At 35.4% G+C, this 24,028-nt stretch overlaps 1 protein-coding gene across 3 annotated transcripts in view; it reads left to right on the top strand.

Moving 5' to 3' along the window:
• Arap2 (ArfGAP with RhoGAP domain, ankyrin repeat and PH domain 2) overlaps positions 1–24,028 on the top strand; it is a 162,530-nt gene that overhangs the window by 117,548 nt on the left and 20,954 nt on the right. For 2 of the 3 annotated variants that reach the window (XM_050150248.1, XM_050150249.1), the window contains exons 24-27: positions 2,606–2,674; positions 5,114–5,188; positions 7,940–8,057; positions 13,847–13,975. In XM_050150248.1, the coding sequence (XP_050006205.1) occupies positions 2,606–2,674; positions 5,114–5,188; positions 7,940–8,057; positions 13,847–13,975 (391 nt within the window). The remainder of the gene's footprint in view (positions 1–2,605; positions 2,675–5,113; positions 5,189–7,939; positions 8,058–13,846; positions 13,976–24,028) is intronic. The other variant, XM_050150250.1, reaches the window with a different exon arrangement.

Below are 24,028 nucleotides of genomic sequence, written 5' to 3'. Positions count from 1 at the left end.
CCTACTATTTACAGGGCCTGTGTATGTTTTCTCCTCACTGTGTATATGCATTAAGTGTGTCTACTGAGAGGTGTGAAGTTAGGAGTTTAACAAATTCAGTGATCAACAAAAGCCTGTTAAATGTTGCTATTGAAATCACCCTGAGTGTTTTTAAAACTCTACTCCAATTGGAGGAGAATTATGAAGCATTATCTTAGGGCTTGTACTGAGTCCTCACATGTATTTAGTTCACTTTTCAGTTGGCGGGTCTCTGAAGTGAGCATCTTTATGTTTTTAGTAAACTATTAGAATAGGAATGATTTTTATTGTTTAAGGAAGATAAAATATGGGAAATAAGGAGAGGCTTTAGTAATTCTGGAAAAAGTTTTTTTTCAATGTGTATAACTCTCACATCCCCCCCCTTTTTTTTTTTTTTTTTTTTTTTTTTTTTGGTTTTTTGAGACAGGGTTTCTCTGTGGTTTTGGAGCCTGTCCTGGAACTAGCTCTTGTAGACCAGGATGGTCTTGAACTCACAGAGATCCGCCTGCCTCTGCCTCCCAAGTGTTGGGATTAAAGGCGTGCGCCACCACCGCCCGGCTCTCACATCCCCTCTTTGATCTAGAGTCTTTCAGAGCTTGCTCAAATGATACTTTCTCCTATTCTGTGGGTACAGATGTTCCAGATGAAACCAGATGAGTCAATGCAACCATTTAATAATCTTGAGAAATTTTACTATTATTATTATTATTTAATTAATTTATTTATTCTCCTCTCACATATTACATTCCAACCACAGTTTTCCCTCCGTCCTCACCTCCCAGCCCCTCCTATCCTCCAGACACACCCCAGCTCCATTTTCTTAGAAAATAGCAGGCCTCCCATGGATTTCAACCAAACATGGAATAACAAGTTATAATAAGACTAGGCACATATACCCTCATGTTAATGCTAGGTGAGGCAACCCAGTAAGACAAAAAGGGTCCCAAGTGGAGGCAAACGCATCAGAGACATCCTTACCCCGCTATTGGGAGTCCTGCAAGAACAAGTTACACAACCATAACATACATGCAGAGGACCTAGGTCAGACCCATACAGGCCCCCTGATTGTAGCTTCTGTCATTGTGAGGCTCTGTTAGCCCTGGAGAGTTGATTCTGTGAGCCATATTCTTGTGGTGTCCTTGACCTCTCTGGCTCCTATAATTCTTCCTCCCCCTCTTCTGCAGGATGCCCCCCACCAAGTTCTGTCTAATGTTTGAGTGTGGTTCTCTGCATCTGCCCCATCAGTTACTGGATGAAGCCTTTCTAATGATGATTATGCAAGGTTCCCATCTATGAATATAACAGAATATCATTAGGAATCATTTCATTGACTTTCTTATTTTTTTCCCCACCAGTTGTGTTGGGTTCTATCCTAGGTATCTGGGCTTTCCAGCCTCTGGTTTCTGGCCCCTCAGTCACCTTTTTAGACTCCAGGAAGTTTCCATTGCACTAGGTTTCTACTTTGCCTCCCAAAAGCTCCTCAGTTGCATTGCCTCTTCCTCTCTTTCTCCTCTGAGACCTGATCTCTTCTGTTCCCATCTCCACTGGCCCCTAGTTCACCCATATTATCTATTCTATTTCCCTTTCACAGGGATATTCATGTGTTCCCCCTTGAGCTCTCCTTGTTACTTAGCTTCTCGGGGTATATGGATTGTAGCATGACTATACTTTTCTTTATAGCTAATATCCACATATAAGTAAGTACATACCATGTTTGTACTCCATCCATTTGCCTGAAAGCCTCATAATATCATTTTCTTAACAGTTAAGTAATACTCCATTGGGTAAATTATTGTAGTTTCTTTATCCAATCTTCTGTTGAGGGATATCTAGGTTGTTTCCAGTTTCTGACTATTTTAAATAAAACTGCTATGAACATAGTTGTGCAAGTGTCCTTGTGATAGGATGGAGTGTCCTTTGGGTATGCCTGGAGTGGTACAGTATTCCTTACCATAGGAAAATGTAAGATTTTAGTAATGTAACAGTTTGTATTTTAATTTCTAGGAGAGTTCATACCAGAACTGCCTTTTCTTGTGCTTTGGTCTCTTTCTCATTTTCTCCTGTTTGTCAATTGTTTTCGTTTTTTTTTTTTTTTTTTTGATCAATAGCAGCTTCTTTGAAATGATTTGATGCTGAGATAAAATAAATGTGGCTTTACATGCTCTCTTTATTATGCTAATAAAGCTAAATGGTTACCTTCCTAGTGTTGTTGAACTTAAATTTTTACTGAAAGTTTAACAAGCCCTTAAGGAATTTTTATGTTTGAGTGATGAGTCTTGTTTCTCATCTACAAACAATTTCAGACATTTTCTATGGGAACCTGTACTTGTAAATCTCTATGGTTTTCCATGAGTAAACTCTACAGTCTGATGGGCCAATGTCAGAGCATGTTCTAAGCCCTATGAGGCTCAGTTGGCTTCGTGTTCCCAAAATGTGGGGCTCATGTGATCAAGGTAATGATAATGATGACATCCTGGTCTCTTTACAGTTGGTCGTTACTTTAATTCCTGAGGAGCTAGGTGAGAAAGAGCACCTTCGCTCTGTGTGCTTTACATTATTAGAATATCCCAAATTATATTTTAAACAGGTTGAAGAAGACCAAGTCAAACAAATGGACATAGAAAATAGCTTTATAACCAAGTGGAAAGACACTCAAGTGAGTAGTAAGAGTTAGTCTCTAAAGACTTAAAAACCAAATGTTCGTAAATACATTTGTTGTGTGTGTTCAAGTTACTATTTGATGTAGAGTAAAAGAGACTGGTAAAAGACTGGGGCAGCTCTGAAACCCGATGCATACATGCAGAAAGTATTAATAGAACCTTAAATATTGAGGAAGCACTGGTTATTATTTACTAAAAACAAAACACCGTTGCCTATCGCAGTGGATTTCAAAGGAAGCATTTAAAGCCAAAGAAATACTAGACTAAATTGCAAAATCCCACAGCATAATGATTTTATCCCTTATGATTAGGAAAATATAAATGATTTCCTATATGCTTCTGTTCTGCACGCTCTCAGATGATTGCATTAATGAGACGGTTTCTAAGGTGACCTGTGTAACGCATACTAACTTTTGTCTTAAGTCTGCTTTTCTAAATCCTGTCTTGCTTTCCTAGTCACATTGCATTTGGATTTGTGTGTTCAGGATGCACCATGCTTTTCCAGGGTGCTTTATCTTGTTTGATGAATTCACTGGAACGTCTTAAGGTTGATCGTTAATCATCTTCTGGTAACTAGGAATGATAATTGATTCAGGGTTTCACTGTAAATAATAGAAATGGGTCAAATGTACTCTGTTCATAATTACACTCAGATAATGAGGCAAATTCCTGCTTATTAGTCGGACTCAAAGTTTGCTTCAGTCCTGAAACGTCTGCTTCTAATTAAAGGAATCATTGCAGCTATCATTCTACATGAAGCAGATGAGCGCATGCTTAGATTCCCCCAGAACTAATACTGTGATACTAATTACTCCATTGATTACCTCCATTTTACTGGATGTAATTAATCCAACTTTTAGAGGAGTTAGGTATAACACTAAACTAAAAAAAAAATCTGGCTTATTTTCAGTGTTTATAATTCTCACTTGGTGTGACTGTAATTCGGTCCTGAAATGAAGGACTGTGAGCCTGAATGGAAATCTCTGTCCGTCTAATCTGTATTGCTGTTGCCTAGGATCTGTTTGTATTTTGCAACAAAGAAAACAATCTTGAACACCTTGAATTTACCATAAGTGAATCAATTATATATAAAATAAATTGAGAAAGACATAGGAATAATGTGGAAAATGGTTATTTCTGCGTGGGTCTTGCTTCACTCTATTTAAAGCCCCGTTTTGGAGTATTTGTTGAGTGCTTCTGTCTTCATCCTGTTTTAATTCTTAGCTTCTTAATTACTTAACTACTTAGCTACTTATTGGTTCACTCTATATTCTGTGGTGTGTGCTTTTTTTCATTTATATGATGTTTTCTTCTTGCTGTGATGTTTATACAAACAGTGAAAAGCAAACATGGTAGCTGCATCTTTCTCCCTAGAAATTGTATGTAACTCAAAACTGAGAAAGAGAATTTGGAAATAAGCTTTTTTTTTTCCTGCAACATAGTAACAAAATAACTAAGAGTGCTTTTTCAAAGTGCATTTAAATCTTTTTCCCTCGGCACACTTTAATCTTCCGTGCTCATCAGATTTTAGACTTTTATGCCAAGGATAATTTAGCATCAGAATGATTACATCTCAGAATGTTTTTAAATTATTGGTGATAGATTATTTTAGTGTTTATACAGTAGACTTTTGAAAAAAACAAAAAAAGAAAGGTCAATGCAAATTAATTTTTTTTTGGTTGTTAGCCTAGCCTTTAACTGCTGAGCCATCTCTCCAGCCCAATGCAAATTATTTTTATGTATTGATTTGTATCTTTGGACAATGTTTAGTTTTGTTGGACTATTCTGTGCTGATTTTTACTTTTCCTTTTTACCTGTAACTTTACTCTTCATCTCTGTTAGAGCATGTAATGACCCACATACGCATTCTTAGATGCTTCAGCAAGAATAGTAAAAGCTTGCTTGTCCACCTCATTCTATTGTGTACTTGTACTTTTCTTGCAAAATTACTTTCTTTGTTTATAATTTTAGCTCAGCTTTGATTACCATACCTTCCCATTTCAATGTTTGAATGTGTTAGCTGCATGAAAACTTAACCAGGGCCTATTTTGTCTTTTAAGATGATGTCCATATGCACTAAGAGCTTTTCATATTTTGTGGCTCTTAACCTCTTGTTGTCAAATGCAGCCTACATCCACCCTAGAGCCATTGCTTCAGTATTTGAAGCTACTAAGGCCTTGATCATGGCATAAAAAATTCAGACTGTGAATGATGTTGCTACTTATACCACTTATTTGGTATAATAAATATGTTTGTCTGTGAGAGAAGAGCACGCTTTGAAATAAGTACCTAATAATGGTGAACAGAAGAACTGAGGTAACTTCATTGCTGTACATTTTTGAGACGGGTGACAAGCATTTTGTAACACTGTTCAGTGCTGTGTATGTGATTTTGTGACATAATTACATGTGCTGTCTTCACGTCTGCCTTCCTAGGTGTCCCAGGCTGGAGACTTGTTAATTGAAGTATATGTAGAAAGGAAGGAACCTGACTGCAGTATTATAATCCGGGTGAGTCCTAAGGTGCAAAGGACTGTTGGAGTGCTCAGAACCAGTGTTCGCTGCAATATTTTCCAGTGTATTTTGTATTTTAAGTTCTCTCCCCTTCAAACAGTGACTGGCAGCAAGATTGATCTTTCCTAGCAGGACCCTCTAGGAATTCGGTATTTTAATTATTTGGAAGAGAGCATCACCTGTGCATGAGTTTCGATTTTTTTTCCTGCAGATGCTAGAAAATAAACTGAACTCAAGTTCTTGCTTCTCCCTTCCTAAAATTTTAACTTAAGGCAAATTATTTACCCTGCCTTAGCCCCCATTTTAACAATAAAATGAGGAAAATTTACAGTATTAATATTGTATCACTAATGGAATGGCTCATAAATCAAAAAGTATGCACATAGCAAATTATTTCCCAAATTGCTATTTAATAAGCAGCTATTTTAGTATCATAAATGCCCAGTCTCACTTCTTATATTCTAACATTTAAACTTAATATTAAGTAACTCTTCCTTTTCTTTGAGCTAAATTAAAAGTAGGTGTTTTCTGTAGTATTGTCCTCGTTAACTGGTCTACATTAGGGACAGTTGCAGAGCTCCTGCATGCTCTTACTTGGTAAGATGATTGTTCCTGAGTAAAGAATACGTAATCTTCTCTGTAGTGGAAGTTCGCTTTATTATCTCTTTTAAACTCTTAAGATGTTAAATATATTGCTACTATTAGCTCAAGTAATTCCAGTGGTTATGTATTGTGACTATATGCCATTAGTACCTTGCTTAGCACATGGAGCTGGAACATGACCATGGAGTCTATGGACATCATGCTTCTGATGCTGAATGTTTGACTGTGGTCATAATGGAGATGAGAAACTATTACAAATTAAATTGCAGACTAAATCTACCAACAGAATCTATTATTAATGCTAGAAGTGATAGAATACATGATTTAACTGAATGCATATATATGTTTTATAAGAATATGTATATATTCTTTGAAAGCATATTTTAACTTTGTAATTCTAATGAAGTTGTATTAAATATTACAATTATGCAAAAGTTCTCATATTTTCAACTGTCTTAGAATAAAAGACTATTCAATTCCAAACAATACCAGAAAGCAGAAGAGCAGTAGCAAACTATACAACAATAATCAAATAATCACTACCATTTGCATATGGCTATAAGAGTGAAAAACCATGTTGCAGTATTTATACTGTTGATTTTGACCTCAAGGCCTGGAAGCATATGATACACCATGTTTTGGGAAATGGAAAATGGGAATTAAAGACATTAAAGGCATATCACAGGCCTGGAACATCATAACCTGAACCTAATATTCATTACACTGCTATATGCATTTCATAAATTAATGCTTTCCTGAGTGTGGAGTTCAAGGCAACTCCTACCACCTACTTCCCAAATTTCATTTCTCACTCACTTTTAATCTATTAAAACAGTGCTATATTTCTCTTAAGAAAATCTTTCCAGGGAGAAAGAAATGACTCATTAATCAGAAGTTCTTCTATAAGACCCTAGTTGATTCCCAGAACCCACATGATAGCTCACACCATCTGTAACCTCAGTTCTAGGGAATCTGAAACCCTCTTCTTACCTCAGAGGGCTTCAGGCACTCAAGTGGTGTGCAAACATTCATACAGGAAAAGCATGCAAACCCACAACATAATAAAATTAAAATTATAAATATTTTAGAACAATGCAGATTTGAGCCATCATGGGATTATTCACCTGCTTTTCCATTGCTTCATGTTCTCCACTTTTACAGGATGCTGAGATCCAGTGTAAGTTTACAATGTTTGGTGCTTCTCTAAATAGAAAAGTAATATGTTTAATTACTATATCTCATAAATTAAACCCAGAATTTCATGAAGGTAGAATGAGTGATTACCTATAATCTCTCTCTGTTGCTCTCTCTCACACACACAAACACAATATGGACTGTATTGTGACTATATGAACTGATGAGCAATTCTAAGAAATTTTTAATTTAGATTATTCATGCAAACTGACTTATAGTTGCAGTATTCTAATTATTAATATGTCTTCTGTTTAACATTATCAGTAAATTTTAACTAAAGAAAACCCTGGTGGTTTTTTTTTTTAAATAATACCTAATCAAGATTGGCAAGACCCCAGAACCTCAGAGTCCCTGAAGGGGTGATAGGCTCATACAGTGGCCTTTAACTTTGAGGTGCTTGTGGATCTGGGCCCCAGGCTGGAGCTGCAGATTCTACTGAATCCTGAAATACTAGCTTGAATGCACTCTGTATGTTGGGATGCCACCATCTGTCACTTGGCATTGCAATGAACACCACAGACACCAAAACCCCAGGGCTTCTTGGCATGACAGATACGATTTAATCATCTTCACATTATTTAGGGTCCAGGCTGAATAAACCAAGTAACTCTACACTCTTGATTTTAGAAAGACAAATGAAAAGTTTTACTGTGAGAGAATTATCTTACTTCTCCAATGAGGTTTGTGTGTGTGTAGATGGATGGATGGATAGATAGATACATATATAGATAGACAGACAGACTAGATAAATATTGTGTGAGTGACCTAGTTGCTTACTAAGAAATATAGTTCCTCCTACAGTTTCTCTATTACAATATCTCCGTGACTTGACATTATAATGTATCTTGTGGAGAAAAATCTTGGAGAATCATGAGATGGGGAATCTGGTTGCCCTAGCACAAGACTACTTCCGTGTCAGACATTGTTGAAGACATTTTCCTTCTCTTACAGATATCTCCTGTAATGGAAGCTGAAGAGTTAACTAATGATATATTAGCAATAAAAAATATTGTTCCTACTAAAGGTGATATTTGGGCTACATTCGAAGTCATTGAAAATGAAGAGCTAGGTGAGTGGCTTTCATGACAGAGACTTTTATTCCTTACAGAATGAAGAACACTTCGTGACAAGCCATTATTAGCCTTTGCTGTTTTCCAAATATTCAGATCTCATTGTGAATTCCACTCTACCTCAATGCCCGTCTTGACATATGTTATCACTACTTGAGCTTGACATCCTATGATGCTTCTCATCAGAATAATTAATTCTTTCATTAACTATATAAATAAGTATAAAGCAATAGGTATGTTTGTTGCTGCCTTATCAAATAATGTTTCCGTTTATAAGAACAAACAGTTTGATTTATAACAATATCATAAATGTCACCTTCTCAACACCTTATCTCTGTATGATCTGTATTTACTAAGAACAAAGGATGCATATTTAAAAGATTATTGCTCAGTCCAAATTCATCATTTTAGATCTAGCAGAAATCTCTCTTTTTGCTGGTGTTTTTTTCCCCCCCCTATCATCAGTGTAGCCCTTTGTCATCTTTCCTCACAAATAAACTGAAGAGTTAAGAGACCATCTCAAGCACCTTGACTGTCCTGGTTGTGAAATGCTGAATAAGCTTAACATTCTAATGACATCATTTGGTTTTAAAGACCTCTAGGGAAAAAAAAATAAGATGCAGAATTTTGTTGTACCTTGACCATCTGTCTAGCTGATACCTACTAAGGTCTTGGGACCCTTTCAAGTGTAGCTGTCAAACTGCCAAATGGAAAAACCTTGCCACCCACAAGCTCAAGAAAAAATTAAAATTCATGTTGAACTACCCCAGGGTGCATGATTTGGAAGTTTGAAGTCAGTATTGGAATGGAAGGGGATTAATATGCGCTCCTTCATCTCTCCATCTTGGTATTTTTATTCAGCTGATTTTTTCTTGCATAATTCCTCAACAATTAATGGGACTTACAATATGATATTATCAATATGTCTTGTCAAGATATAGTATTCCCTAGTGCTTGGGTGTCAATTCTCGGTATCTCCTTCATTAGACGCTGTCCCCACTGGACAGAATTGCTCTGGCAAGTGACTCCTGTGACCCCCAACTGTGAAACTCAGCAGAGCTGTTTCAGCTTCACTCTACCTGACATTCTGTGCCATCGATTGTTAGTGACCTTCTTTTTTCCCTGTGGTGAATTCAAGTCTATTTTCAGGGATGCCTCCATGTTCTTGATTCTTCAATCGCTCCATAAAATTTATACTTTCTTTTTTTCTGTCTGTTGTTAAAAAGTATGTTTGTCTCTATGGGTGTCCTTTTGTTATCTTTTCTATTTTTACATATTCTTTGTGCTTGACTAGCATTGGTAGATGGCAGTTTTCATGGGTACCTTTGGTCTTGCCCACTGTAGCTGACTACTGGCCACCTGATTGCCTCCCCTAAAGTCTAGACCCAGAGTGTCTCTACAGTGACCTGCATTGGTGCTCATGCTACCTGGCTTAATAAATGTTTCATAGTAGATGTAAATAATACATCTTTGGTTTAATTTGGAGTTGCCTCTGTTTTCCAACACTGTGCATTATAAATATTAGCCGTAAATTTAAAATATTACTAAATAAAGCATAGTTTATAACCAAATGATCTAGAGTCTTTTGTGTGTGTGTGTAAAGAAATCATTTTGATTCCCATACTCATTGTATTTGTGGGTAAAAGATATCTATTGACATTATTACCAAAATTAACTGTGTAAGTCACAAATTGGGTTATATTGTTCCATCACTAAAATCATCTTTTTATTGTTTTCTCTTTCCCTGATTATTCCATCATTTTGACCTCCCACAGAAATTTCCAGACGTGGATAAAGTATGGAGAAGTTCTTTGCCTGGAAGAAATATTGATACTGTCTGTTGCAGTTATCAATGGAATCCTCATTTTTTTATCTTTAACTTATAACCGAACCTATATTATTAACATTTAAATTTGTATTTTGTTCTTCTGTGATAGAGACCAAAATGCCTATTAATTTCTGTTTATTCATGCTTGGTCTCTACTATCCTTCTCCAGACATTTCCGAACTCCTCTCAAAAGTCAAATCCACAGGCTTATGCCTGAAGGCTGTGATCATATCTATGACTCATTTTTTTTTCTGTTGAATTTCTGTCCATCAGCTATCTGTCACTGTAACAAATATTTGTGATAAGCCATAAAGAGGAGGATAGCATTGGTTTTGATTTTGTGTTTGCCTCACCACTCAGATGTTTCAGCATGTGCTTTGTTGACCTTCGGTCTTGTGTGGGGCAAACCATCTTGATTAGGAGTGTGGAGCAGGGAAAAGCTGCTTGTTACTTGATAGTGAGGAAGCAAATAGACAAAGTTAAGGTCTTAGTCTCTCTTTCAAGAGCATGGCCCAATGAGCTAGCATCCTTCCCTTACATAATACTTGACACAGGTTTCAATATATCCTAAGAGAACCCATAGTTCCTGACCATATCTTCAATGTATGAACTTTGGATATCATTCCAAACCTAAGCTGTAATAGAGAGGTTTTTTGTTTGTTTGTTTCATTTTTGTCTCCACCAGCAACCACTCTGTTCTAAGCTATGCTGTGGTTTTAGTACTTAACCCCAAACTGATCTTTCCTTCTCTGTATGTCATGAACTTCTAAAAAAGTTATCAGTTTGAGGAGCCTCATTTAAGTAGACTGCACTGAGGATTTTGGTTTTGTGAAGCAAGTACTTCCTGTGCAGCAATTTGATAGCAAAATATTTTCTTTTCCTTGTAAATACTGTGTTATCAGAGATCTATGTGATTTTTATTAATATTATTTTATACTCTTCTCCTCACCTATATGTAAAAGGCTAATAAAATACCAGTTGGGATGAAGAGTGGCTTTTGCCCTCCTGAAATGGTTCAAAGATTTAGAAGTGGAAATGCCATAATCATTTGTGGAGACTGGTACAAATCAATGTAAAGATAGATATCTAATGATAGAAGCTGTTGTTTCCAATGAAAGTCCACTAGCTTTCCTATTGAACTAAGTAGATGAGAGTCATTCTTTGCACATGAGTTTAAACCATTGATGACACTTTTTATGAAGCTGGAGAACTTCCTTCCTACCCCGTTCTCTCTTTACACTGAATTTTTGTCAATATGCATGAAGAAGTCAGTATGAAGTGCTGTTTCTTGATAATGTCCTGCTTCCACATGATATATGCCCTATCCTATGCAATATGCCATGACCCAAGACTGCAAGGATCACCATCAACAAACATATATTTGTAACTATATAACAGGGTTTGATACCTCAATCCATTATTCATGAATTTTCATTCCTTTCTTAAATTGGAAAAGTGTGTCATTTCACAATTGGAGTATTTAATGGTCTCTTCATTTTCAACTCTGTTTTTTATTTAGGAAATTAGATTTGCAAAGTTTTCATCCTCCTCAATTATTTCATACAGTGATTCTATTCAGAAAAAATACACTTAAATTTTGTGACAAGAATTAGTTATCTAGACTTTAGCAAGATATGTCTCTCCTCTAACATATTTCAGTATAGTGAGAACATGGTTCCATCTATATGGAATCTGCTTATAATTGAGTGTAATATTGACCTTCTTTGGTATAAGTCTCCCTAACAATTGGAAATCTCATTACCAATTCTACTCCACGTCTCATCCCCTAGTCCAGCACCAATGTGATACCTGCCTTGTCACACCTACTGTTCAATCATCATGTTTTTTTCATGTAATGTTTAAGCTACTGCTACTGTTTCTTTACCAGAAAGGAAGAGCAAACTGCTTCTTTTTGCTAATATTTCCTTAGTTTGGACTCAAAATCATCTCTGTGCTCTCTTCCCTTCCAAAAATTACATATGAGAAACCAGCATGGGAGTCTTACATGATTGACCAAAATAAACATAAGGATTGAACTTAAAATATCAGAACTTAAGTTTCAGCAGGTTTAGAATTCAAATCTCTGGATCTTTCCTTAACTCATTAGATGACGAGGAGAAAGTAAAATCTTCTGTGAAAAGTTCTTTTACATATAAAGTAAGGTTACTAATACATATTGAACTGTGCAGTCGTGAATAAGTAAATCATGATTGACATATTGTACACAATGCATACGATAGCTGCACGTGTTTTTTTTGTAAATTGACAGATTCTAATTGGATCTGTACTATCAGCTTGCATGTAATTTAATCAACAATTGTGTAAAGGGAGCACTTACTATGATTAGATTTATTTTGTATAAATCTACTTCCAATTATATGAGAATGCGTTTGTGAGTCTATCTGTTAGATCAGTCATTGACTATGACTTAGACAAATTATGAGCAATTTTGACTTCTGTACAATTTTTCAGAGAAGATTTGTAAAAAGAAAAATTAATCTAATACAAGCAATCTTCACTTTTCTGTCCTTTGTCTGGTTTTACAAAGACAAATGTTTTATTTATCTGATAAATATTTTCTGTTAATTTATGGACTATGAGATAAACTCATAAACAATGGACTTCAGCCCTGGGATAGTTACTGAGAATCTGCTATGTAGTCAGCATTGTGCTGTGTGCATGTATATCTTTACAATACATGGCTAATAGTCATTATGATAATAAGTGGGCATGCTTTAATGGGTACAGAAGGAAGAACTACATTTCCATTTATGGACAGGGAGCCAAAATATTACTCTCTCTTTTGGGGACCTGGGTTTACTGATGACTTCTTTCTTCTTAGTTAACGAAGCCATAGCAGGAGAGGAGGTGATGTATTTATTGTATACTGCTTAAGATTCTCTCATCAGTTTCAGTAAGAAAAGTCACAGATCGGTGCCCTTAGCATGCTCTTCTTTATTTGTTGTCAGCATTAGTACTTTAACTACGTACATATTCCAGGGTGTTAATGTGCTGTACATTTGGGAACTGAAATAATTGACCAATACACAGCTGCCGAGCTGGGAAAGAGCAGTGGCATCTTCATATTAGAAATTCTGTTCTGTCTGCTTCTTCATTCACTGCTAGTCCACTATGAAAAGGTTTGCATATACTTAGAATATGCTTATGCACACACATCAGTATTAACCAACTGACATATTTTAATCCACAACTAGAGCTTCTGCATGAAATTTTAATTATTGTTAAAACTGGCTTGTAAAATGCCATGCTAAGAACGTGTGATGCATATTTCTAAGGCAAAACATATATGGAGTAAGAGTCATCAACGAGATTTTCTTCAGATATCATTTAATTCATTGCTTGTAGGTTTCTTATATAGAGATAATTTATAATATCAAAACAAGGCTCATATATTTTTACTAATAATTAAAGTAAAATAAAAATGTACTATTTCTTATTTTTAAATGTTCCTGCAACCATATTTTATGATTTGATATTGATTCACTATGAGAATTCTAGCTATTAATTATTCACTATTATTGATTGGAAATTAAAAGATTGTAATCTTATTGAGATAAAAACAGATTAATTTGTGCCTATTAATATTGGGCAAGATTATTCTGCTAGTTCTCTTAAGGTTATTTAGTTGCATATGCTAATAGGAATGTTATCTAAATTAAAAACAGACTAAGAACATGGTCATTGTTGTAAATGAGATTATATCTTAAAGGGAACATGTCTAAATTTTAAAACAATAGTTGCATAGATTAATTTATATTTGGACTGAATATGTTACCTGTCTATGTATTTGGGTCTCCTGCTTGCAGTTCTAGTCCTATTACTGTTTAATAAAAAACGTTTATAACATTGCATATATATCATTCCATGGGATGTTTGGAAACCTGTAATCATTTAATACATTTTTACATTAGTTAGTTTAACTTGGGTTTGTATTTACAGAGCGTCCACTTCACTACACAGAGAATGTGTTGGAGCAGGTGCTTCAGTGGAGTTCATTAGCTGAACCTGGTTCTGCTTACCTTGTGGTGAAGAGATTCCTAACCATCGACACGATTAAACACTGCAGAGGTAGGCATGCTTTCTTCACAGTGCAAAGGTCGTTAAAAGTTCAAGTAGCTGAAGCATAGTTATTAAGACACGAGTGGTGTCTGAAAATGGGGAAAAGGGAGTAGCAAAATACAGAATCTGATTCCATAGTATTGTGAGGAAGTTTAGTGTGTCGCACTGTGGCTGCAGCTGGCTCATATGATGATACATGTAAATGTTCTGGAAGTAGTGGATTGTGTTTCTAAGGGTAGTTTCTGCTTATGCATGCATGTTATAGTTTTTATTTTAAGGTGTCTTTTTTAAAATTATGTTGACATTTATTTCTGGCTATTTGAAGACCACAAGCCATCTAGCCTCTGAGATGGAGGGCGGTATAATTCTCATTTATTTGGATGATTTTTCAGATCAGATAAGCACAAATACAAGGACATAACAGTGAACTGGAAGGAATCATAACAGTGTTCAACGAGAAGTCAGCTAGCACAGCAAACCATAGACAACTGTCTCTCAACATGTACGAGAAGTCAAAAGCTTGATCTTGACACTTTTCGGTTGTGGTGTCATCAATTGACAATAGAGGGAACGTTTCATCTTGTCTTAACCTTAAAGCAATCTTCAGAACTAAGCATTAATATCTGCCAATATAAAGTTACATGCTACTTTGATAAGTAATGTCAGCAATAACCATTATTACTTATTATTCAAATATAATTAACCAAGCAGTATAGATATCATAGGTCATATAAACTTCTAAAATATTTTTTGTTATCTAAATGTGAGTATGTTTGGCTCAAGTCCATTACCATCTTCAGTTTCTCCCCTTTCCCATTTACAACTTAGGGTGATTTGGGTAAATATTTTTTTGAATGCTTGATCCCAGTTGGTGAACAGATTTGAAAGGATTAAGAAGAATAGCCTTGGAGATGTGTCAGTGAGAATAGGCTTGGAGGTTTCAAAATCCCAGGTCAGGCCCAGTCTCTTTTAAGTTATCAGATACTTCTCCAGCATTATGCCTTGCTATCAGACACCACCTTCCCTGCTGTATTGACAATGGACTAAACCATTGAAGCTGTAAGCAAGCCCACAGTTAAGTGCTTTCTTTATAGTTGCCTTGATCATGGTGTCTCAGACCATTAGAGAAATTGAAAAGTAATTAAGACACTTTTTTCCTCCTACCTTTATTCTCTGTCTCTGTCTTTGCCTGTGTGTGTGTGTGTGTGTGTTAATGCTCACTCAATCCATTTAGTGCCTGTCTATATGTATAAAGATGTAGGAGCATCTACTGAATCATAGGCAGCCTCTCAGGACCTCCATCCCTGAAAAAAACAACAACTGTCTCTCTTCTCCCAGCAGCCATGCATTGCCAGTAGCTCCTTAGACGGAAGTGGGACTTCGTGAAATCCTCCCCCACTCGCCCTGGGATTTTCTCTGGTGTAATCTTGTCTAAGTTTTCTGCATGCAGTCCCAGGCATTGAGAGCCCATGTGTGCAAATGTGTTGTCATGTCCAGACAACATTGCTGCGCTGCAGACGTCCGTTTACTTTCTATCTGCTCCAGTCGACTACTGATCCCTGGTCCCTGAGAGGAGGGAGTGTGGCATGGAACTCTTAGGCAGAGCTGCACACTCCGCAGTTTTTGTTCTCTCTGTACAATAACCTATCGTATATTTCTGTGTTAATTAGCTCTACTGCAAAAGAAGCTTGCTCTAATGAGGGTTGAGAGATACACTTGTCTATGTGCATAAAGATAAGAACTTCAGCACCATTTATTCCTGTGTCCATTTAACATCACAATAGTACTAGGTTCAGCTCTAGGGCCTTTAAAAACCTTTTTTTTAGAAGACTGTATCAATTTTCATATTATTTTATAACAGAAAATTAGAGAAAGTAATTTGCTCAACATTCCACAGTTAGTAAATGCCAGTTTTGAAAACAAATTGTTCTTTTGTCTAATGATTTTAAAAATTAATATTAGACGGGCGGTGGTGGCACACGCCTTTAATCCCAGCACTCGGGAGGCAGAGGCAGGCGGATTTCTGGGAGTTGGAGGCAAGCCTGGTCTATAAGAGCTAGTTCCAGGACAGGAACCAAAAAAGCTACGGAGAAACCCTGTCTCGAAGTCCAAAATAAATAAATAAATAATAAATAAATTAGAAGAGGTGGTGGTTGAAGAGCTTTAATTGTGTAAATGTGCTCAGTTGGATTTTTCACCTCATACATGCTTATCTGTCAGTGAGTTCTTAATTTCAGCAAAGTTTCTTATGACAGTTTCTAATTTCATAGTACGGTCTTATATATTTTATACTAATTCAGATTGGTTTTCTCAAATGGACTTTTCATTTTCAATCATTTAAATAAGCAAATAAATACTAATTTTAGTATAGAAACTTAGCCTTCCACAACTTTTATCTTTAAATCTCTTTACCACCCCAATGTTCTTTTAGAGATATCCTTCTCATATCTGATCATATGAATGCAACAGACATCCATGTCACAGTGTTCTCAACTAGAGGAGGTTGTGCCTCCCCCCAGGAACGTGGCAGGCTATCTGTAAACCTTTGTGAGCATCACAGCATGGGATAGTGTGAGGAACTAGGAGTGTCTGATATTTAGATGCTGGGTTCTGCAAATGAGTCGGAAAACCACAGAGAAATCCACATAGTTGATTTTCTAGATCAAATGGCAGTGGTGACAACTTCGAGCATCTCTGGAATGCTTTGTAGCTATTTGTATGTTATTCTTCTTTAACATGGGATACAAAAATATGTTAAGAAAATCTTGAATTAGCTGTGTAGCTTTGCATTAAACATAGGCATTTGCAAAAACATGGGTTTGATTTTCAGTTCTCATATGATTTAAATATCAAAGAATCATGATTTTTATGAACCACCTCCTTTTAAAATTGTGGAATGTACCAGTTCACTTCATGTTTTTAATAGATATAAAATTTCTTTTGTATCCAGTGTTATCCTTATAGTGATAATCTTCTTTTAATATTGTCTAATTGTCCACATTTCCAGTTGTTTAAAATTTACATCTCCATGCAATATCTCAGCCAACTCAGAGCGTCTCTGAAGTGTCTTTTAGTGTTGTGATAATGTGATTTAAAAAAAAAAAATACAAGGAAGCTGGGTGTTGTTGATACATACCTTTACTCCTAGCACTTGGGAGGCAGAGGCAGAGCTCTGTGAGTTCAAGGTCAACCTAGTCTACAGAGTGAGTGCCAGGACAGGTTCCAAAGCTATACAGAGAAACAGTGTCTTGAAAACAAAAGAAAATAACATAACAAAACAAAATATGAGGAATTAAAACATAGAGAGTTATGATAGGAAATGAGGTTTTGTGCACATGTGTAGGGTATCCCAAACAGGACTACCCTTCCTAGTTGTTCAGTTGTGAAAAAAATCAGGACGGTACAGATTTAGTTGAGACCTGCTCTTAACAGCACTGGTAACAAACTGGATCTTACCTTAGTGCCCCTGGTATTCCATTGTAACCTCCTGATGATAGGAGTCAGTACCTGTGTAAACATCCCTGTAATCATTGTAGAACTCAAGCATATGAAAAAAAAATCCCTAAGGTGGCATTTTAATTGTATCTTTTATCCCTTAAAACAATTTTAATATTTTAAATTTAAATATATTTCGATTTTATTCTTCCCCTCCCCTAAGTCTTTCAGAGGCTCTCCCTTCTCCAACCACCCAACTTTGAGTTCTCTCTCAAAAACAAACAAACAAAAGTCCAATACAACAACAACCCCTTCCAAATCAAGAAAACAAAATAAAACAACACCAGTCCATGCAAAACCTATACCAGATGGCAACCAAACAAAAGTACATACAAAAAAAAAAAAAACCTATGGTGTCCATTATATGTTAGTCTAATACTCCTGTACATGAGATCTGTCCTGGAGTGGTTGATACACCCAGTGTCACTACATTGAAGAAAACTGACATCCCCCTGCCAGCAGCTGCAGATGGTAGTTAAACTTTACTTCAGTTGTTAACCTTTACCCTAGTAGCTACATTTTTATTAATCCAGTCATTACTTTTTTTTCAGACAATTGGGTGAAGCATTCATTCAGAGTACAATGTTAGTTACCTTTGCTATTTATCTTTTATTTTCTGCTTTTGTCTTACAAGGGTGGAAGCCACGGCACAAATCTCTACTCCCATATTATCCCTAGTTCATTTGTCAATGTATTTGCAGCTGTCTGTGATTATTCTGTGCGTAGGGCATTCTTTCTGAAATTAATATATATCCAACAAAGTGAATGAGATCCTAGAAACGTACCAGAAGTAAATGTTTTGATTGAAGAATTTTCTGCTTGTTATTTTGGGCCACAAATAGGAATTATAAACTGCTTAAAAGCTTTGACTATTCCATAAATTTTCCATTAATGCTTTAAAAGAGTTTGATTGATACTCAGATTTCTAAAGCAAGATAGTTTCTTCTATTATAGTTATTTTTACATGTATTACATGTTGAGATTGTCTTTTTAAATTGGCTATAGACTTTTAAAAAGTCAGTTTCTTAAATAATGATTTTCACCAATGAGTGTTTTTCAGTAATCTTAACTTTCTTAATGTCTTTTATATATTGTGACAGATTTTGGATGTGTTAGGTATTCCATCTTCTTTATGTCTGTTAGCAAATATCTTCTTAGTCAAAGTGACTGCCTATCTATTCTAGAACCATTGTTCCATTTGTAATAGCCATTACACCCTGCAATGTATACACGAAAATAATATAAGCATGGCTATTGTGATTTCACTAACAATTTGTTAACATAAAACTTTCATTTAAGAAGAAAATCAGAGAAAAATGTAGAGCTCAATAAAAATCAGTTTTTAAAAAGGCAGTGAAGGAGTGATATTAAGGATATTTTTACCATTGTTAAGCTTTTAAAAATTCTTAATGACCAAGAAGATATCAATGCTTTGAGAACAAGATTAATCAGATGTAACCACATTTGCTCTAAGTAATAGATAACTAATGATTCTACCGCTCATTAAAACAAAGTTGGCAGAGTACATGCATAGAAGTGTGAGACCCTGGCTTCAATCTATAGCAATTTTAAGGAGTTGCACTAAGACATCCTTTGCTAATTGTCTTTTCTTCCCTACGTGTTTGACCTATTTCATTGTCACTGTCTATTTCTTCCGTAGCATTCATTCATTTCTAGATATATGAGTTTGCCTTGCATTTTATTGATTTTGTAACAGTGTTTTTTCATTATATGGAATAAGCATATATCGTGTTTTCATCACTTATTGAGTTTAGAACTTTATTATACAATATTTGCTCTGTTATAAGGATTTTGATTTCCTCAGCTGTCCTACTGTACCCAAGCCATTTAAAATGTAGCCATCATAAGTAGGCATAGATTGTAGAATCGTGCAGCATTTAATCACTGCTCATTCATTATAGGTAATGAGATAATGTAGTTTACTTTTATACAAATACATGGAGTAAATATTTCTCTTCATTACTTAAATCTCTGTGTTTGTTCAGGAATGGCATTTAATTTCTCAGAATCATTTAGTGTCATGGGCATTGTTGTTATGAGTTAATTAACTCGAAAAGAAAGATAATAATCTTCCTCACATTTCATTTCTCCCCTAGGGGTTAAAAGTTGAAACACTGAGATAAAGAAAATGAAATTTCATTTAAGTTGCTGTTTAGACTTTATCATAGTTATTATTCTAAGACTGTCTTTTATTCAGTTTCACTTATATTAAATTTAAGTTTAACCTTCTGTAATCTTCCAGATTAAGTAATTTTATATTGCTGAAACATATTTTTAAAAAAACTTTTAAATTGCTCTAATATAATTTAATTATAGAATCAAATCTTAACAATAGGAATATAGAAGAAATACTTTAAGCATGTAACATGTAGCCCACTGAAGATCCGTGTGTGTTTGTTGATTTATGTTGCTGTATATGGCAGATGCTTCAGTTGCAATTTGTCTTAGAACTAAGCAGTCCAAATGTAATAGCTTTTGGAAAACTCACACTTGGACACTTAAAACCTTTGCTATTAGTAAACGTAAGAAAATCACAGCAAAATTGGGAGTATGAATCATAGTTCAGTTAAATATTTGTTTTCCACTGTCCACGGAGTCTTGCTGAATCCACATATGAATACAAGTTTGAAGAGTTGACCTAGTCCACTTCCAGGGGAAGTGTTGTCTTGAAGATATATGATAATGATCTTTGGTTGTCACTGTAGACTGTGACTGTCCAGATATTTTTCGATACACTAATTCTGTAGGGAAGAAACCAATTGGTAAGTTTTATTAGCTTTCTGTTTCATGCTGGAATCTGTAACAGAAAATTTAATGGATTGTTAAGCAGCGACTTTACACAGAGGGAAGAAAAAAATCTCAATGTCCAAAACCTCTTTATTGTAGGACTACAAATGCAGATTGCACATAGTGCTTTCAAGCTAATAAAACTCGTCTCACTATATCATCTTAGCAAGAATATCTTCTAGTGAGGAAAATGTCATTCTTTGCTTATTCTTGTCTCAGGATAGAAAATATAATTCTATGTTAGATGTTAAGATATCTGATTTCTAATTGTAGGTCTTTTTTTTTCAACTTGTCAGAGAACCACAGTAATCCCCAACTTTCAAATTTATAAATTTAATAACATATCTACTTTTTTATTAATTAATATTTTTATTTATTTTACATCCAGACTGCAGTTTCTCCTTCCTCCTCTCCTCCTGTTTGTTTTTTTTCCCCTTTGCCTCCCTTCTACCCCCTGCCCTTCTAATCCTCCTCTGTTTCTGTTGTGAAAGGGCTTTGAGACTCATAGGAGGTGCAATCTATAAACTTTCAAAATGCTAAAGGACTATTTATACCTTTATGGTTATTAAGAGAGTGTTTAAAACTATACCCTGATTTAATATTAAAAAATGTATCGCTTGCCATGCTAGGTATATTTTGGAAACAGTTTATTTTGATTCTGTGTAATAATAAACACAGCACAGAAAAGCAATTATTTGCTTTCTGCAGTTTTAACTTCTAGTATAAATTGGAAAAATCTCTCTGGTGCAAATAGCCTAAGAAGTTATATCACAGTGCTGTTTATTTATAATTTAGCTATTTATACATATAATCTAATTTTAGAATGATACTATTTTCAAGCAAGTAACAGATAGGGAGGGGACTTTATTCTGGGAATGGCAGTATGTGCCTGCAGTCACAGGTCTTTAAGACATATGCAGGAGGATGATAGGTTTGAGAACTGGCTAGAATAGTGAGACCTTGTTTAAAAAGATCAAACAGGAGTGATGATTAATAGCCTAAGAGACAGTTTAATTATATATATATATATATATACACACATATATATATATATATAAAACTTTTCATGTTTTACTATCCACTATAGAAATTAGACAAAGTCTTTTTTCTCTTTTCTAGATATAAGTAAGTCTTTTTCATAAGTTAATGGAAAATATGAAGGAAGGGGAGAGAGAGAGAGAAAGAAAGTTTGCACATGCAAGAGAAGACAGATTACATTTAGTTAGCTACTATATCCAGGTCAATTTCTTCTTAGTGGTGAAACTAAAATATACTTTAAAGGAATGCTTCACAATAAATGGAATATTGTAATTTCTCTATGTAATAAGAAATACACATTTACTGTGCAATTGATATTCAACAAATGGAAAATGAGTAAGTTTGAAGTTGGAAGGTGTTTTGGAAATTGCCTACAAATATTGGCCATATGACTTGGCCGTTGCTTATTTCGCTCAAAGGTGCTGCCTGTTTATGTCCTTCTGCATTAATATGCATGGAAAGCTTCAGCAAGGGATTATTTTTTCAAATGATGTCACAGCTTGTAGAACTGATCTATCCAACAAGAGCAGAGGCATATACTGGTTTTAATAATCTAATTACTCACAAATGAATATCCCAATGTAATTGGAAATATATCAGTTTGTTTTCTTAACTACATATTGTAACGAATAACTTCGTTTGCCACTTAAAGGATCATGTATGTGGGTTTGTATGTTTTAGATACTGCATCAACTATCTATGGATAGTGGCTTATATTTTTCCCTCTTCCCATTTGTCCATTTGAATTTAAAAATGATGTTCTTGCACATAACATTTAAGTAACTTTTCCTATTGAGTTTGGGAGTTAGTCACTAGAAGTTACTAGATTTTACCCATGCAGAAACTAGAGTATGAAGACATTATATAACTCCATATAATTATATGTAATAGTACATATTATAATATAATAATGTAATGTAAACTCCATCAGGGAACCTGCTAGTAAGTGGAAGAGCAAGCATTAGGGTCAGGACTTCTGAGACAGCCCAGCTTCTAGTCTGTCTTTAACCCTTAAAGCCCTGAAATCAAGAGTGGATCACTCAATGGGTTTTTAGTCACAGATACAATCTATAAGTCATCAGAATTTCTTTCTCGCCACTCCATACAGAACATATTTTATTAGTTTTAGGAAATACCAGTTGGGGAATTTGTACTTTTATGTAAAAACATGGATCAAACCGTTCGTAAATCTTATGTTTTAGAGCAGGTTCAGTTTCATGACATACCTCTTCTGTATTTGTATACCATCTTCTCTGTCATGTTATATGCACAGAATTGTTTTGTGTGTTTTTGCAGCAGCAAACAACTTTCCCTTCAGGGCAGAAGTTCTGCCTCTGTTTTTATGGATGTGATTCTCACCCTCCACCCCCATCCTACACACACCAAAAGTAACAACCTAGACATGAACCATGGAAGAGAACTTTTAAGAATTGTGATAAGAATGCTGAAATGTAGCTGTTCACAAATGAGGGCATCTGGTGGGGTTGCAGGCCGGAAGGACTCAGTTTTCTGTAAGGGGCTGGCTATTGGGAGTTTGACCGTGCTCCAGGGAGTGAGTATATAGGCAACACAAACTGAACTTGTGTGGGTTTTTTGTTGTTGTTGTTTTCTTTTTCTTCTTATTTTGGGGGGTTCACAAGGATGGGGAGCAGATCTGGGAGGACTGGGAAGTAAGTGTGATCAAGATGCATGATATGAAATCCCCAAATAATCAATAAAAACGTTAGTTGTAAATAAAATTATTTTTCTAATAGTAAAAGGATTAGGGGGAAGCATTTCTTTTCTTATTTGAAGTGCTAACCAAACAAGTCTCGCTAAGCTCCAAGTACCCCTGCTTGAGTGGCAGTGAAGGTAATTGGGTGTTAGGATTCGATTAGAGGAAAACAGATACTAAACGAAGTAGTGTCTGTTAGTGTACAGTCTGGATCGTTCTCTGGGATACTTAGTGCTTTGGAGAATGCTTTGTCTCTTTAGACCTGTTATAATAACAAAGGTGGGTTAGATGATTTACCCAAGTTTATCACTGAGCATTTTCCTCCATTAGAGCAATTCTGTGAAATAGCTACTCCTTTCAGTTGAAAGTAAAAATACACATAATGCATCTTTCCAAGTCACTTTTCCCAATTCTTCCTTCGTGCAACACTTTCTATCCTTAGACATTTACATAGCATCATGCCTAGTATTTATATCCATGGCCACATTATCTGTGAAATCCGACTTCTGATTAGGTAAATAAAACCCAATGAGAGGGGTGTGGCTACCAGGGTCACTATGTGTCATTACAAACTTTATTCCCTGGAAGTAAGTGAGTAGCATGAGTTATCATTCTGCTATGAAAGAATCTAAGGATCACAGTCCTCTAAAGAAGCTATAGTGAAAAAAAATATGAACGTGTGGATTTAATTTTGCTATGTTAGTATATTTTATTTAACATCGTGTATTCAAAATATAATAATTTAAACTTGCAGCCAATGTTTAGAAATCTTATCTTGAGGCTACCTCAATGGCCCAGGAATTAAAGACTCCTGCCAGCAAACATGAGGGTCTGAGTTTGACCTCTAGATCTCACACAAAGAAGGGAGAACTGGTTCTTCATGTTTTCCTCTGGCCTCCATGTGTGCTCCGTCTCCCTACTATCAATACATGTGTATTTTTAAAAGGAATGGAGTTTTCCTTTCTTAAACAAAATCTTTAATATTTTAAACTATATGATGCTGGAGA

Source organism: Alexandromys fortis, unplaced genomic scaffold (assembly GCF_014885135.2).
Source record: "Alexandromys fortis isolate MF-2015 unplaced genomic scaffold, M_Fortis_MF-2015_v1.1 scaffold_0, whole genome shotgun sequence".
Classification (NCBI taxonomy): Eukaryota; Metazoa; Chordata; class Mammalia; order Rodentia; family Cricetidae; genus Alexandromys; species Alexandromys fortis.
The sequence above is the reverse complement of the archived record's forward strand: the minus strand, read 5'-3'. Positions and strand labels throughout refer to the sequence as shown.